This window comes from Tachyglossus aculeatus, assembly GCF_015852505.1.
Source record: "Tachyglossus aculeatus isolate mTacAcu1 chromosome 12 unlocalized genomic scaffold, mTacAcu1.pri SUPER_6_unloc_1, whole genome shotgun sequence".
Taxonomy (NCBI): domain Eukaryota; kingdom Metazoa; phylum Chordata; class Mammalia; order Monotremata; family Tachyglossidae; genus Tachyglossus; species Tachyglossus aculeatus.
In genome coordinates, this window is record NW_024044828.1 from 20,371,144 (window position 1) to 20,386,955 (window position 15,812).

Here is a 15,812-nt window from a genome sequence, read left to right on the forward strand (position 1 = left end):
AGCAGCGTGGCACTGTGTGTTTGTGTGTGTGTGTATATAAGCCCCTCCACGCAGGGCAGAGCACCATATGCCCGCCCCACCCATCGCCCGAAGCAGAGGCGGAGAGCCCTCCCTTGAGCCTCAGAACGGAGGCTGTTTATTTCTCGGCTCGCTGATGGCTACAGAATGCAGGCGGGGGGCCACAGGGCCGTGGGCGTGCGGGGGCGGACCCCAGCCCGCTCAACGCCCACCAGGAAGGAGCATCCGCCGCCCACCCCCGTCGCAAAGCGCAGCGGCACTCACGGACCTGAGCGCGTTGGGGAGGCTGGCCTCGGCCAGGTGGGGGTTCGAGTCGGGGCGCCGTGAGCCCGGTCCCCGGCCCTCAGTTGGGGGGAAAGGCCGGGCGGCCCCCTGGGAGCCGGCCTCAACCCCGGGCGGCAAAGTCCAGCCAGGCCCGGGGGCCGGCTTCAGTCTTTGGCGTCGCCCACACCGTCGGCGTTGATGGCGAACATGGCTTCCGCCTCGGGCAAGCAGGGCGAGTCGTAGATCTTGCAGATCCTGGTCTCTCCGCGCCCCTTCCTCAGGTACAGCCTGGCCGGGGACAGAGGTCGCCCGGCGGCCTCAGTTGCAGCCAAACCAAGGGGTCGCGGTGGCCGGAGCGTGGCCCCTCCACCCCCCCACCCCCGGGCCCTTCCCCGCCCGAGTCCCCAGCCCCTCACCTGGTCGTCGAGGCGTGAGCGATGATGTTTCCTCCAATGGGCTTTTTGGGATCGGCGGCAAACATGGCAGCCCCGTCCACCTGGGCCACCACCTGGTTGGTGATGACCACCGCCACGCCGAACTGGCAGGGAGAGGAACGCGGTCAAGGAAGTGTCCCTCGGGGCACCAGCTAGGGGCTTGGCGGCTCAGGACCGCCGGGGACGGGGGAGGCGAGGGTCCGTACCGCAGCACAGCGGTGCCCACCTCGTCTGCGAGCCGCAGCAGCATCCGCAGGAAGCGGGCCAGGTGCATCTGGCGGGCGGAGAGCTCCCCGCGGCCCGAGTAGTCGGTTCTGTAAAGGGCGGTGGCACTGTCCACGATGAGCAGGGCGTACCTAAGGGGCCAGCGCGCAGAGGCTGTGGGCATCACAGGGGAGCCCAGGCCTGGCACCCCCCGCCCCGGTCCCTGGACAGTGCTCCCCGCGGGTACCTGGACTCCACCATCATGGCAGAGGCCTGGTAGAGAAGCTGGGTCTGGTGGTCGGTGTTGAACCCTCGCGCGTACGCCACGTTGTCTAGGACGTCGCTGCCCGACAGGCCGTACCTGGGCGGAGGAAGAGGAAGACCTGGAGGCTGGGCCGCAGCTGCCTCCCGCTCTTTCTGGGGTCTGCTGCTTGTAACGCCCCTTCAGAGAGGCGGAGCCCGGGGTCCTCCCTGCCTCGTGCCCACTGGGGTGGCACCGTGGGGCGCCCGGGGAGCAAAAAGCCGCTCCTCAGGCCCTCCCTGGGAGCCAGAGTCTGAGGGAAGGGCGGCACTCAGAGGGCTTCCAGATGGACAAAAGTAGAGCCCGGCAGGAGGGAAGGGGGCAAGTGAATCAATCGGAGGGCAGCGTCTCTCTGACACGCCAGGGTCGTATCGAGATTCTCTTGTCCTGCACCTTCGAAGATGCCGTTTGGGAGAAACACACGACCACCAGTTTCGAGCCAGGCTTGGACTGGGATGGGGTGGTTGTAAACATTCCCCTCTCCTCCCTTCATTCTCCATCCCATCCCCCCCGCCTTACCTCCTTCCCTTCCCCACAGCACCTGTAGATATGTTTGTACGTATTTATTACTCTATTTATTTTACTTGTACCTATCTATTCTATTTTATTTTGTTACTATGTTTGGTTTTGTCCTCTGTCTCCCCCTTCTAGACTGTGAGCCCACTGTTGGGTAGGGACCGTCTCTATATGTTGCCAACTTGGACTTCCCAAGCACTTAGTCCAGTGCTCTGCACACAGTAAGCGCTCAATAAATACAATTGATTGACTGAATCACCGTCTTCACAACTGGAGATGGGCAACACCCGGGCCTGCTGCCCACCACCCAGGCCAACTGGCTCCCAGCTGCAGGCGGGGTGGCTGGAGGGGCACTCAGGCCCATCCCACGGGCGGGTGCGTGTTGACTGTTATTTTATTTTGTTAGTATGTTTGGTTTTGTTCTCTGTCTCCCCCTTTTAGACTGTGAGCCCGCTGTTGGGTAGGGACCGTCTCTATATGTTGCCAATTTGTACTTCCCAAGCACTTAGTACAGTGCTCTGCACATAGTAAGCGCTCAATAAATATGATTGATTGATTGATTGGAATGACAGGACAGGGCCAGTAGACACCCCTGGGGGAGGGAGGGAGGGAGGAAGGTACAGGCGCCCTGAGAACTCACCTCTCGGCCACCGCCAGCAGCCGCTCGGGCCGGAAGGTGCCCTCGGTGTCGATGTACATGGCCTTCCCCTCACCGCCGCCCCGGTCGATAGGGAGCTGCAGAGAGAGCGACAGAGCGTGTGGCGGACGGTGAGCGCGGGCCACGGCTGCCCCAACTTCCAGGGCTTCGGTGGCTGAGGGGCCAAAGGGACACAGCCGGACAGACCGTCTTCGCTCCCCAGCCCCGTCCACTAACACCCACCTACGACCACAATAATAATAATAATGATGGTATTTGTTAAGCGCTTACTATTTGCAAAGCATGCCCTGCAGGATAGAGCCCGGGCCTGGGAATCAGGAGGACCTGGGTTCTAATCCCGGCTCTGCCACTTGTCCGCTGGGGACCGTGGGCAAGTCGCTTCACTTCTCTGGGCCTCAGTTACCTCATCTGAGCCCACTGTTGGGTAGGGACTGTCTCTATATGTTGCCAACTTGTACTTCCCAAGTGCTTAGTACAGTGCTCTGCACACAGTAAGCGCTCAATAAATATGATTAATTGATTGGTTGTAAAATGGGGGTTGAGGCTGTGAGACAGGGACTGTGTCCAACCCGATTTGCTTGTATCCACCTCAGTGCTTAGTATAGTAAGCGCGTAACGAACACAATGATTATTATTAAAGCTCCCTCCCCCTTCCAGGCTCTGACGGGGCAGCCTGCTCCCTTAGGCAGTGACCAAGACCCCAGAACAACCCGTTTGCGAGCCCCCCAGTCCACCCGATCACCAGCCCCCCGAGTGGGAACTTCTCAGTCCCTCACATCCCAAGACCTTCCCGGGAATCCGAGGCCCTAGTGACCCCATTCATTCATTCATTCAATCATATTTATTGAGCGCTTACTGTGTGCAGAGCACTGTACTAAGCGCTTGGGAAGTCCTAGTTGGCAACATATAGAGACGGTCCCTACCCAACAGTGGGCTCACAGTCTAGAAGGGGGAGACAGAGAACAAAACAAAACGTATTAACAGAATAAATAGAATATGTACAAACGAGAGTAATAAATGTGTGCAAACATATATGCAGGTGCTGTGGTGAGGGGAAAGAGGTTAGAGAAGCAGCGTGGCTCAGTGGCAAACAGCATGGGCTTTGGAGTCAGAGGTCATGGGTTCAAATCCCAGCTCGGCCCATTGTCAGCTGGGTGACTTTGGGCAAGTCACTTCACTTCTCTGGGCCTCAGCGACCTCATCTGTAAAATGGGGATGAAGACTGTGAGGTCCCCGTGGGACAACCTGATCACCCTGTAACCTCCCCAGCGCTTAGAACAGTGCTTTGCACATAGTAAGCGCTTACTAAATGCCATCGTTATTATTATTATTATTAAGGCGGGGGGGATGAGGAGGGGATGCCATCCTGGCGAACCTCTCCCCATCCTTCGCCATGGGCTCCTCAGGGTCCCCTGGGCCCTCCAGCCCCAGTCGCCACACGCACCCCTTCGCGCTTGGAGAAGGACGCGTGGCGGGGTTGGGCCGGTCATAGGAACTTCTGGAATTATTAGGGCATCCTCGGCCCCCTCCCCGGCTTTCTCGAGGCCTTGGGGGAGAGGCGGCGGCCCCGGGGACGGGGAGGAGGCTGGGCTGAGCTGCAGATCTGGCTGGGCAGACCCATCTCAGCGCCTCGCCGTCCCCTTCCCAGCCCAGCTTCCGGGAGCAAGGCGACGGTGACTCACCTGGCAGGTCACGGCCAAGGTGTGGCAGATCTGGGTCTTTCCGGTCCGGAACTCCCCGAACATTTCCGTGATGGAGCCCGTCTCGATGCCCCCTGGGAAGGCGACAGGGAAAAACCGGGAGCCCCCTGAGGCCTGGAATTCGGTCTCCCAGACTGAGCCCCTTCCTTCCTCTCCCCCTCGTCCCATCTTACCTCCTTCCCTTCCCCACAGCACCTGTATATACGTTTGTACAGATTTATTACTCTATTTATTTTACTTGTACATATCTATTCTATTTATTTTATTTTGTTAGTATGTTTGGTTTTGTTCTCTGTCTCCCCCTTTTAGACTGTGAGCCCACTGCTGGGTAGGGACTGTCTCTATATGTTGCCAATTTGTACTTCCCAAGCGCTTAGTACAGTGCTCTGCACATAGTAAGCGCTCAATAAATACGATTGATGATGATGATGATGTTGTGTTGTGCTTTCCGAAGCGTTTAGTACAGTGTTTTGAACACAGTAAGCGCTCAATAAGTAGCGCTTATTGAGACTGTGGGCTTTTAGACTGTGAGCCCACTGTTGGGTAGGGACCGTCTCTATATGTTGCCAACTTGTACTTCCCAAGCGCTTAGTACAGTGCTCTGCACACAGTAAGCGCTCAATAAATACGACTGATGATGATGATGATGATGATGAAGTACCACCGATTGACTGATACTATCCCAGTCACCTAAGCGATTAGTAGAGAAGCAGCGTGGCTCAGTGGAAGGAGCCCGGGCTTTGGAGTCAGAGGTCAGGGGTTCAAATCCCGGCTCCGACAACTGTCAGCTGTGTGACTTTGGGCAAGTCACTTCACTTCTCTGGGCCTCATCTGTAAAATGGGGATTAAAACTGTGAGCCCCACGTGGGACAACCTGATCACCTTGTAACCTCCCCAGCGCTTAAAACAGTGCTTTGCACACAGCAAGGGTTTAATAAATGCCATCATTATTATTATTATTACAGTGTCAGCGCTTCAGCTAGTCTGTTCCAGGGTTGACTAAACACTTTGTGCCAAAATCAATTTATTTACAGTATTTATATTAATGTCTGTCTCCCCCTCTAGACTGCAAGCTCACTGTGGGCAGGAATGTGTCCGTTTATTGTTCTATTATGCTCTCCCAAGCGCTTGGCACAGTGCTCTGCACACAGTAGGCGCTCAATAAATCCGACTGACTGAACGAATGAAATGTACCATGCTCAGTGCTAGGGAAGCCGCAGCATAGTGGGATTGGACCCGGTCCCTGACCCTCAGGGGACAATGCAGCCTGACGATGGAGGGAGGGCAAGTGGGTTGGCCGCGTCTTACGGATGGGCCCGGGAGGGAGCCGTCAGGCCTGGGAATCAATCAATCAATCAATCGTATTTATTGAGCGCTTACTGTGTGCAGAGCACTGAACTAAGCGCTTGGGAAGTCCAAGTTGGCAACACATAGAGACAGTCCCTACCCAACAGTGGGCTCACGGTCTAAAAGGGGGATACAGAGAACAAGACCAAACATACTAACAAAATAAAATAAATAGATCTGTACAGGTAAAATAGAGTAATAAATATGTACAAACATATATACATCTATACAGGTGCTGTGGGGAAGGGAAGGAGGTAAGATGGGGGGATGGAGAGGGAGACGAGGGGGAGAGGAAGGAAGGGGCTCAGTCTGGGAAGGCCTCCTGGAGGAGGTGAGCTCTCAGTAGGGCCTTGAAGGGCAGGACTCCGGCTCTTGCTCGCGGCCCCTGCCGAGCGAGGGCAGGGGGGTGGCTACCTTGAAGCAGCTTGTCCAGCTCTTTGGAGCCCGTGGTGATCTGGATGATCTCCGACCGCCGCTGGTGGAATTCGGTGGCGGTGGTGAAGCCCATCGGGACGAGCTTAGCCGCCTCTGTCTAGGGAGAGACAGACAGAGCTACGGGCGGGGGCCCAAACTGCCACGGGGGACTGCCGGGGAGGGGCGACGGCTCCCAAGAAGTCGAGCTGAACCTCCCCGTCCCCGATCTATCCCAGGAGACATCCGTCAGGCCCACGGCCGGAATGCCGGCCCATCTCTCCAGGCCTCTGGGAGATGAAGGAGTCACCCAATCAATCAATCAATCAATCAATCGTATTTATTGAGCGCTTACTATGTGCAGAGCACTGTACTAAGCGCTTGGGAAGTACAAATTGGCAACACATAGAGACAGTCCCTACCCAACAGTGGGCTCACAGTCTAAAAGGGGGAGACAGAGAACAGAATCAAACATACCAACAAAGTGAAATAAATAGGATAGAAATGTACAAGTAAAATAAATAAATAGAGTAATAAATATGTACAACCATATATACATATATACAGGTGCTGTGGGGAAGGGAAGGAGGTAAGATGGGGGGATGGAGAGGGGGACGATGGGGAGAGGAAGGAAGGGGCTCAGTCTGGGAAGGCCTCCTGGAGGAGGTGAGCTCTCAGCAGGGCCTTGAAGGGAGGAAGAGAGCTAGCTTGGCGGAGGGGCAGAGGGACTGGGGGCATTCCAGGCCCCGGGGGATGACGTGGGCCGGGGGTCGACGGCGGGACAGGCGAGAACGAGGTACAGTGAGGAGATTAGCGGTAGAGGAGCATCCCAAGAAGCATCGCTCTGTTTTGAGGCGGAAGCCCTTCCCAATTGCTCTTTCCCGGCGGCCGTTCAGGTTTCCCAGCAGGATTCAGGCACACAAACCGAACGTCTGTTCGCCAAGGAACAAAATAAGGCCCGTTCTCTGACCCCACCGCCCCCAGGGAATATTGCGCTTTTCTTGACCGCCCCCCGGCCCCTTGATCTGGGCTCCCTTGGGCATCCGGACAAGCTGGGGGAGTTTCCGACTGCCTCGGTCTACTGGACCCGAGGGGTCCAAGAGAAGCAGCAAGGCCTAGTGGAAGGAGCATGGGCCTCGAGGTCAGAGGACCTGGGTTCTAATACTGTCTTGGCCCCTTTTTTTTTCTTTTTTCTAGACTGTGAGCCCACTGTTGGGTAGGAACTGTCTCTATATGTTGCCAACTTGTACGTCCCAAGCACTTAGTACAGTGCACTGCACACAGTAAGCGCTCAATAAATGATTGATTGATTATTTGTTAAGCGCTTACTGTGTGCCAAGCATTGTACTAAGCGCCAGGGTAGATGCCAAGCTCATCAGCTTAGACAAAGCCCGCGTCCCACTTGGGGCTCACAGTCTTCATCCCCGTTTTACAGATAAGGTAACTGAGGCCCAGAGAAGCGAAGTGACTTGCCCAAGGTCATACAGCAGATAAGCGGCGGAGCTGGAATTAGAACCCGGGTCCTTCCGTCTCCCAGGCCCAGGCTCTACCCGCTAGTACAGGGGGCTACCCCAGTGCTGCGCAAAATACGCGCTAATCCTACAACACTTCACTGAGTGAAGTGCGTGGCTCGGAGGAAAGAGCCCGGGCTTTGGAGTCAGAGGTCATGGGTTTAAATCCCGGCTCCGCCAACGGTCAGCTGTGTGACTTTGGGCAAGTCACTTCACTTCTCTGGGCCTGTTACCTCATCTGTAAAATGGGGATACATATTTATTACTCTATTTATTTATTTATTTATTTATTTTACTTGTACATTTCTATCCTATTTATTTTATTTTGTTGGTATGTTTGGTTCTGTTCTCTGTCTCCCCCTTTTAGACCGTGAGCCCACTGTTGGGTAGGGACTGTCTCTATGTGTTGCCAATTTGTACTTCCCAAGCGCTTAGTACAGTGCTCTGCACATAGTAAGCGCTCAATAAATACGATTGATTGATTGATTGATTGATTAAAACTGTGAGCCCCCCTTGGGGCAACCTGATTGCCTTGTTACCTCCCCAGCGCTTAGAACAGTGCTTTGCACATAGTAAGCGCTTAACAAATTTCATCATTATTATTTTCCTGTATATATGTTTGTACATATTTATTACTCTATTTATTTATTTATTTTACTTGTACATATCTATTCTATTTATTTTATTTTGTTAGTACGTTTGGTTTTGTTCTCTGTTTCCCCCTTTTAGACTGTGAGCCCACTGTTGGGTAGGGACTGTCTCTGTATGTTGCCAACTTGGACTTCCCAAGCGCTTAGTACAGTGCTCTGCACACAGTAAGCGCTCAATAAATACGATTGATGATGATGATGATGAGTATTATCTAGACAGTGAGTTCCTTGTGCCGGGAGAGACGAGATATCCTCGGTGCTAACGAAACAGACCAGCGGGGACGGGCCGTGGCGTCTTTTTCCCTAGAATTAAGACATTTCGGCAAACCAGGGTGGCACTTGACAGACTGAATAAAACGGGCATCGCAGGGAGTCACCCGCTTTTCCAAGGAGGCTCTAGATGGTAAGCTCGCTGTGGGCAGGGAACGTGTCCACCAACTCTGTTGGAGCATCCCCTCCCAAGCGTTTAGTGCACCGTTAGCGCTCAATAATCATCATTGCAGCCAGTGAGGAGTCAATTAATACCACTGATAATAATAATAATAATAATGGCATTTATTAAGCACTTACTACGTGCAAAGCACTGTTTTAAGCGCTGGGAGTGGGGGGATACAAGGTGATCAGGTTGTCCCGCATGGGGTTCACACTTATCACCCCCATTTTACAGATGAGGTAACTGAGGCTCCGAGAAGTTAAGAGACTTGCCCAAGGTCACACAGCAGACACGTGGTGAAGCCGGGATTCAAACCCATGACCTCTGACTCCAAAGCCCGGGCTCTTTCCACTGAGCCACGTTGCTTCTCTAAAGCACTGATGACGGCGATTCATTCATTCAATGATATTTACGGAGCGCTGTGTGCAAAGCACTGAACCGAGGGCTTGGGAGAGTATAGAGAAGCAGCGTGGCCCAGTGGAAAGAGCCCGGGCTTTGGAGTCGGAGGTCATGGGTTCGAATCCCGGCTCCACCAATTGTCAGCTGGGTGACTTTGGGCAAGTCACTTCTCTGGGCCTCAGTTACCTCATCTGTAAAACGGGGATGAAGACTGTGAGCCCCACGTGGGACAACCTGATCACCTTGTATCCCCCCCGGCGCTTAGAACAGTGCCTTGCACATAGTAAGCGCTTCATAAATGCCATTATTATTACTACATCGTAACAGCAAACAGACACATTTCCTGCCCTCAATGATATTACAGTCTGGAGGGGCAGACAATCTGATGTCGGTAGGGATGGAAAGGGCCGGACCAATCATCCCGTTTCAAACGGGCCGATCGGGCCGGCGGCACGCAAACAAAACCGCGAGCCAAGTCCGGCGCTTACCAGGATCTTATCGGCTTTGGCTTCACTGATGCCTTTGATGTTGATCAGCTCTTTCTTAGGGGCGTAGGCCACGGCCTCCACCGTGTGAAACCCGGCTTCCTCCAGCTTCTTCACGTCGTTGGCGCTGATGCCGCATTGCTACGGAGCCAGGGAAACCCTTCTCAGGGCCCGGGGCCGGGGTGCCACCCGCCCACACTCACGGGAAGAGCCCCCAGGCTGGGGGAGAGAGAGGGCATCAAGCCAAGGTGGGGGGAGTGGGAGCTACTCCCAGGAGAAGGGTGGAGGGCACCCCCTGAGTCAAATAATAATAATAATTATGATGGTATTTATTAAGCAGCATGGCTCAGTGGAAAGAGCGCTGGCTTTGGAGTCAGAGTCACGGGTTCAAATCCCGACTCCGCCAATTGTCAGCTGTGTGACTTTGGGCTAGTCAACTTCTCTGGCCCTCACTTCCCTCATCTGGAAAATGGGGATTAAGACTGTGAGCCCCCCTTGGGACAACCGGATCGCTTTGCACATAGTGCAAGAACAGTGCTTTGCACATAGTAAGCTCTTAATAAATGCCATCATCGTCATTATTATTACATATCTATCCTATTTATTTACATATCTATCCTATTTATTTTATTTTGTATGTTTGGTGTTGTTCTCTGTCTCCCCCTTTTAGACTGTGAGCCCACTGTTGGGTAGGGACTGTCTCTAGATGTTGCCAATTTGTACTTCCCAAGCGCTTAGTACAGTGCTCTGCACATAGTAAGCGCTCAATAAATACGATTGATGATGATGATGATGATGATGATGATTACATATCTATCCTATTTATTTACATATCTATCCTATTTATTTTATTTTGTTAGTATGTTTGGTGTTGTTCTCTGTCTCCCCCTTTTAGACTGTGAGCCCACTGTTGGGTAGGGACTGTCTCTATATGTTGCCAATTTGTACTTCCCAAGCGCTTAGTACAGTGCTCTGCACATAGTAAGCGCTCAATAAATACGATTGATGATGATGATGATGATGATTATTATTGTTAAGCGATTACTATGTACCTGGAACTGTTGTCGGCGTGGGGTAGATAACAAGCTAATCAGGGACCGGGGACTGTGTCCGACGTGGGGCTCACAGTCTTAATCCCCATTTTACAGATGAGGGAACTGAGGCCCAGTGAAGTGAAGTGACTTCCCCAAGGTCACACAGCAGACAAGTGGCAGCCGGGATTAGAACCCAGGTCCTTCTAACTCCCAGGCCGGGGCTCTAGCCACGAGGCCACGCTGCTTCCTGGGGTGATACACAGCAGCTAAGCTCATTGTGGACGGGACACGTATCTGTTATATTGTTGTACTGTCCTCTCCCAAGTACTTAGTACAGTGCTCTGCACACAGTAAGCGCTTGAGAAAGATAATAATAATAATAATGACGGCATTTATTAAGCGCTTACGGACCGACTGCCTTCATGAATAGGAGGCTGGCCAGAGCCCTAGTCTCCCGAGGGGAATCGAGTTCCATGCGTCTCCTGTTTCAGAAAAACCCTATAAACAAGTGACAAGCCGGGCCTCTTCAACAGTGCTTTGCACATAGTAAGCGCTTTACAAATGCCATTCATTATTATTATTACCGTGTGGATCACAGAACGGTTAACTTGAAGCTAGCGAGGTGGCGGGTCAGCCAGGGGCTGATCTCTGAGCCAGAGCTGTCGTCAGGGATCGTCCCCTTCGGGGACGGAGAGACGGCCTTCAAATTAACATTTGATGTCGTCCATCCCGGGGAGGGCAGCGATTTCCAGGGGCCCCGCGGGGTGGGACGTGAGGTAGAGGCCCTTGGAGTTGAGGGGGGCGGGGAGGGGGTTCGCCTACCTCCAGCCGGGTTATGGGCTGCGGGCCAAAGTTTTCCTCCGCCACTGAGGTGTCCGCGCTGGCCTCCATCTGCACCTGCATGGCCATCCTCCCCGCCCCGGTGCCACCTCCTTGACGAAAATCTGAGGAGAAATTAGACTTTTAGACTGTGAGCCCACTGTTGGGTAGGGACTGTCTCTATGTGAAGCCAATTTGTACTTCCCAAGCGCTTAGTACAGTGCTCTGCACATAGTAAGCGCTCAATAAATACGATTGATTGATTGATTGATTGAGAAATGGAGACAGAGCCGGCCTTGCTTATCTGGTGGGCGCTGGTTTTTGATTTAAACTTCCTGGCGTGGCCCTTTCCCCGGCTGGTCACCCCCACACCTGGTAGCCCCCCCATAGAGACGTCTCGGGGTCCCCCCTAAACCCCAGTCTGGTCAGGGCTGGGTGAGGGGAGGCCAGAGCGTCCGCGAGAGAAGCAAAACCGGTCTGTCCGTCAATTGTATTTATTAAGTGCTTATTGCGGGCAGAGCCCTGTACTGAGCGCTTGGGAGAGTAAAATATAACAGGGTTGGTAGACACAATCAGCTAACAGTCTAGAGCAGGAGGCATCATCATCAATCGTATTTATTGAGCGCTTACTATGTGCAGAGCACTGTACTAAGCGCTTGGGAAGTCCAAGTTGGCAACATCTAGAGACGGTCCCTACCCAACAGTGGGCTCACAATCTAAAAGGGGGAGACAGAGAACAAAACCAAACATACTAACAAAATAAAATAAATAGAATAGATATGTACAAATAAATTAGAGTAAAAAAAATATGTACAGTCATTAATATAAATGATCATCATCATCAATCGTATTTATTGAGCGCTTACTATGTGCAGAGCACTGTACTAAGCGCTTAATGGATACACACGTACCTAAGTGCCGTGGGGCTGAAAGAAGGGTGAATAAAGGGTGAATAAATATTTGGGTAAATACACAAATACAAGTGTAAGGGTGACACAGAAGGAAGTGGGAGAAGAGGAAATGTCGTCTTTTCCTTCTTCCTCCGATCTTTAAAGTATTTTGGGTCCACCACCCCTACTCGATTGCAATCTCCTTACAGCACGGATTGTCTATAATGTAATAATTGCGGTAAGTCAAGCGCTGTACCAAGCGTGGGGACAGGTACAAGAAAATCAGGTCAGACACAATTCCTGTCCCATGAGGGGCTCACGGCCTAAGGGGAAGAGAGAAACGGTATTGAATCACTGAAACCCCATACTGCAGATGAGGAAACAGAGGCACGGAGCAGTTAAGTGATCTTGCCCAAAGCCATATCCGTAATTTATTAATTGCTGTCTCGCCCACTTGACTGTAAGCTCATTGTGGGCAGGGAATGTGTCTGTTCATGGTTATAGTGTATTCCACGGTGTTTAGCAGAGTGTTCTGCACACTGTAAGTGCTCAATAAATATGACAGAATGACGGAGCCGAGATTGGAACCCAGCCCCTCTTTCAAACCCGGGCTCTTCCCACACCTTCCCTCAATTTTCCCAAGCACTTAGTACACTGCACACATTAGAGGTGCAGTGAACTGGACTGTCAGATTGACACCCCCCACCTGCCTGCTGTGTGAGCTTGGGCATGTCACTTCACTTCTCTGTGCCTCAATTCCTTCATCGGCAAAATGGGAATTCAATACCCGTTCTCCTTAGAACGTGCACCCGACGTGGGACCTGATAATCTTGTTCGCACCACAGTACAAAAGGACATTTTGCAAATAAATGGCAAGCACTTAATACCACAATTATTAGCATTATTATCATTTAGATAAGCTATACTGGGCTTAATGAAGATATAACTTGAATGACACAGACAAACCAAAGTGGCATCCTTACAGCTTTTTCCAAGCTCGTAGACTATGAATATTATGTAGATTATGAATATTATGTAGAATATGAATATCACGAATAGTCACTCCAACAGTGGCGGTGTGGCTTAGGGGAAAGTGCATCGCGGGTTGGGAGTCGGAGGATTCGAGTGCTAATGCACCTTGTCTGCTGCCTGACTTTGGGTAAGTCACTTCGCTTCTCTGTGTCTCAGTTTCCCCATCTGTAAAATGGGGATCGACATTTACTCTTCCTCTCTCATCTTCAAAATCATCCTCATCATCATCAATCGTATTTATTGAGCGCTTACTATGTGCAGAGCACTGTACTAAGCGCTTGGGAAGTACAAATTGGCAACACATAGAGACAGTCCCTACCCAACAGCGGGCTCACAGTCTAAAAGGGGGAGACAGAGAACAAAACCAAACATACCAACAAAATAAAATAAATAGGATAGATATGTACAAGTAAAATAAATAAATCTTACTGAAACTACATCTCCAAGAGACTTTCCAGACTAAGCCCCCATTTCCCCTATTCCCGCTCTCTACTGCTTCATCTTTATATTGAATTTGTACCCTTTATTCACAGCACTGCTGTACATATCCACAGTTTATTAAAATGCCTGTCTCCCCTCTAGATGATAAACTCTTGTACTTCCCAAGCGCTTAGTACAGTGCTCTGCACACAGTAAGCGCTCAAAAAATACGCTCAAAAAATACGATTGAATGAATGAATGAATGAATGAACGTCTAACAACTGTTATAGCGTCCTCTCCCAAGCGCTTAGGATAGTGCTCTGCACATGGTAAGCGCTCAATAAATACAACCGATTGATTGACCCGGGGTGGAGTAGACACCTCCACAGTAGTCACTTTAGGATGCCAACTCGGGCATCTTCTAGCAGGCAGTTACTTTCCAAAGGGGGTGGTTCCATGCAGGAATCTACACTCAGAAAGCATTCAATAAATACCTAGAAGCAGCAAGAAATAATAATAATAATGGCATTTATTAAGCGCTTACTATGTGCAGAGCACTGTTCTAAGCGCTGGGCAGGTTACAAGGTGATCAGGTTGTCCCACGGGGGGGCTCGCGGTCTTAATCCCCATTTTACAGAAATAGTGCACAGAACCCGGGCCCGGGATTCAGAAGGTCGTGGGTTCTAATCCCGGCTCCGCCACTTGTCTGCTGGGTGACGTTGGGCAAGTCACTTCACTTCTCTGGGCCTCGGTTACCTCAAAATGGAGATTAAGACGTCACTTCACTTCTCTGGTTCCCTCATCTGTAAAATGGGGATTAAGACTGTGGGCCCCGTGGGGGACAGGGACTATGTCCAATCTGATTTGTTTGTACCCACCCCAGCGTTTAGGGACCGGCACACAGTAAGCACTTTAATTCATTTATTTATTCATTCAATAGTATTTATTGAGCGCTTACTGTCTTAATACTTAATAAGTTTAACGCTGGAGAAGCAGCGTGGCTCAGTGGAAAGAGCACGAGCTTGGGAGTCGGAGGTCATGGGTTCTAATCCCCGCTCCGCCACTTGCCAGCTGTGTGACTTTGGGCAAGTCACTTAACTTCTCTGTGCCTCGGTTACCTCATCCGTGAAACGGGGATTAAAACTGTGAGCCCCCCGTGGGACAACCTGATTCATTCATTCATTCGATCGTATTTATTGAGCGCTTACTGTGTGCAGAGCACTGGACTAAGCGCTTGGGAAGTCCAAGTTGGCAACATATGGAGACGGTCCCTACCCAACAGCGGGCTCACAGTCTAGAAGGGGGAGACAGAGAACAAAACCACACACTGACAAAATAAAATAAACAGAATAGATATGTATAATCAATCAATCAATCGTACTTATTGAGCGCTTACTGTGTGCAGAGCACTGTACTAAGCGCTTGGGAAGTCCAAGTTGGCAACATATAGAGACGGTCCCTACCCAACAGTGGGCTCACAGTCTAAAAGGCGGAGACAGAGAACAAAACCACACACCGACAAAATAAAATAAATAGAATAGATATGTATAATCAATCAGTCAATCAATCGTACTTATTGAGCGCTTACTGTGTGCAGAGCACTGGACTAAGCGCTTGGGAAGGACAAGTTGGCAACATCTAGAGACGGTCCCTACCCAACAGTGGGCTCACAGTCTAGAAGGGGGAGACAGAGAACAAAACAAAACATATTAACAGAATAAAATAAATAGAATAAATATGTACAAGTGAAATAAATAAATAAATGGAGTAATAAATACGTACAAACATATATACACAGATACAGGTGCTGTGGGGAAGGGAAGGAGGTAAGATGGGGGGGATGGAGAGCGGGACGAGGGGGAGAGGAAGGAAGGGGCTCAGTCTGGGAAGGCCTCTTGGAGGAGGGGGCGGCCGCCTCGACGCCCCTCTGGGGACCAGTTAGGGTTGGTTGGGCCGGTGACCGTTGGCTCAGTGGAAAGAGCTCGGGCTTTGGAGCCCGAGGTCGTGGGTTCAAATCCCGGCCCTTCCAGCTGTCAGCTGTGTGACTTTGCTTAAGTCACTTGACTTCTCTGGGCCTCAGTGACCTCATATGGAAAATGAGGATAAAGACTGTGAGCCCCCTGTGGGACAACCTTGTAACCTCCCCAGCGCTCAGAACAGTGCTTTGCACCCAGTAAGCGCTTAATAAATGCCATTATTATCATTATTATTATTATCATCAGGCCCTGTCACTCACCTGATCGCTCGACGCCTGCCCTCGGCTCCGCCCGCGCACGCGCACTCCCG

General features: G+C 51.5%; 1 protein-coding gene across 1 annotated transcript; it reads right to left on the reverse strand.

The window, feature by feature from the left end:
* Positions 1 to 352: 352 nt before the first annotated feature.
* RAD51 (RAD51 recombinase) lies at positions 353 to 15,797 on the reverse strand. The gene is made up of 10 exons (XM_038741390.1): positions 15,763 to 15,797; positions 11,188 to 11,309; positions 9,335 to 9,472; positions 5,857 to 5,974; positions 4,078 to 4,169; positions 2,378 to 2,472; positions 1,168 to 1,281; positions 943 to 1,072; positions 699 to 820; positions 353 to 570 (listed from the first exon to the last, which is right to left on the reverse strand). Exons 2-10 carry the CDS (start codon positions 11,272 to 11,274, stop codon positions 447 to 449), a joined length of 1,020 nt encoding a protein of 339 aa, XP_038597318.1. The 5' UTR covers positions 11,275 to 11,309; positions 15,763 to 15,797; the 3' UTR covers positions 353 to 446.
* Positions 15,798 to 15,812: the final 15 nt, after the last annotated feature.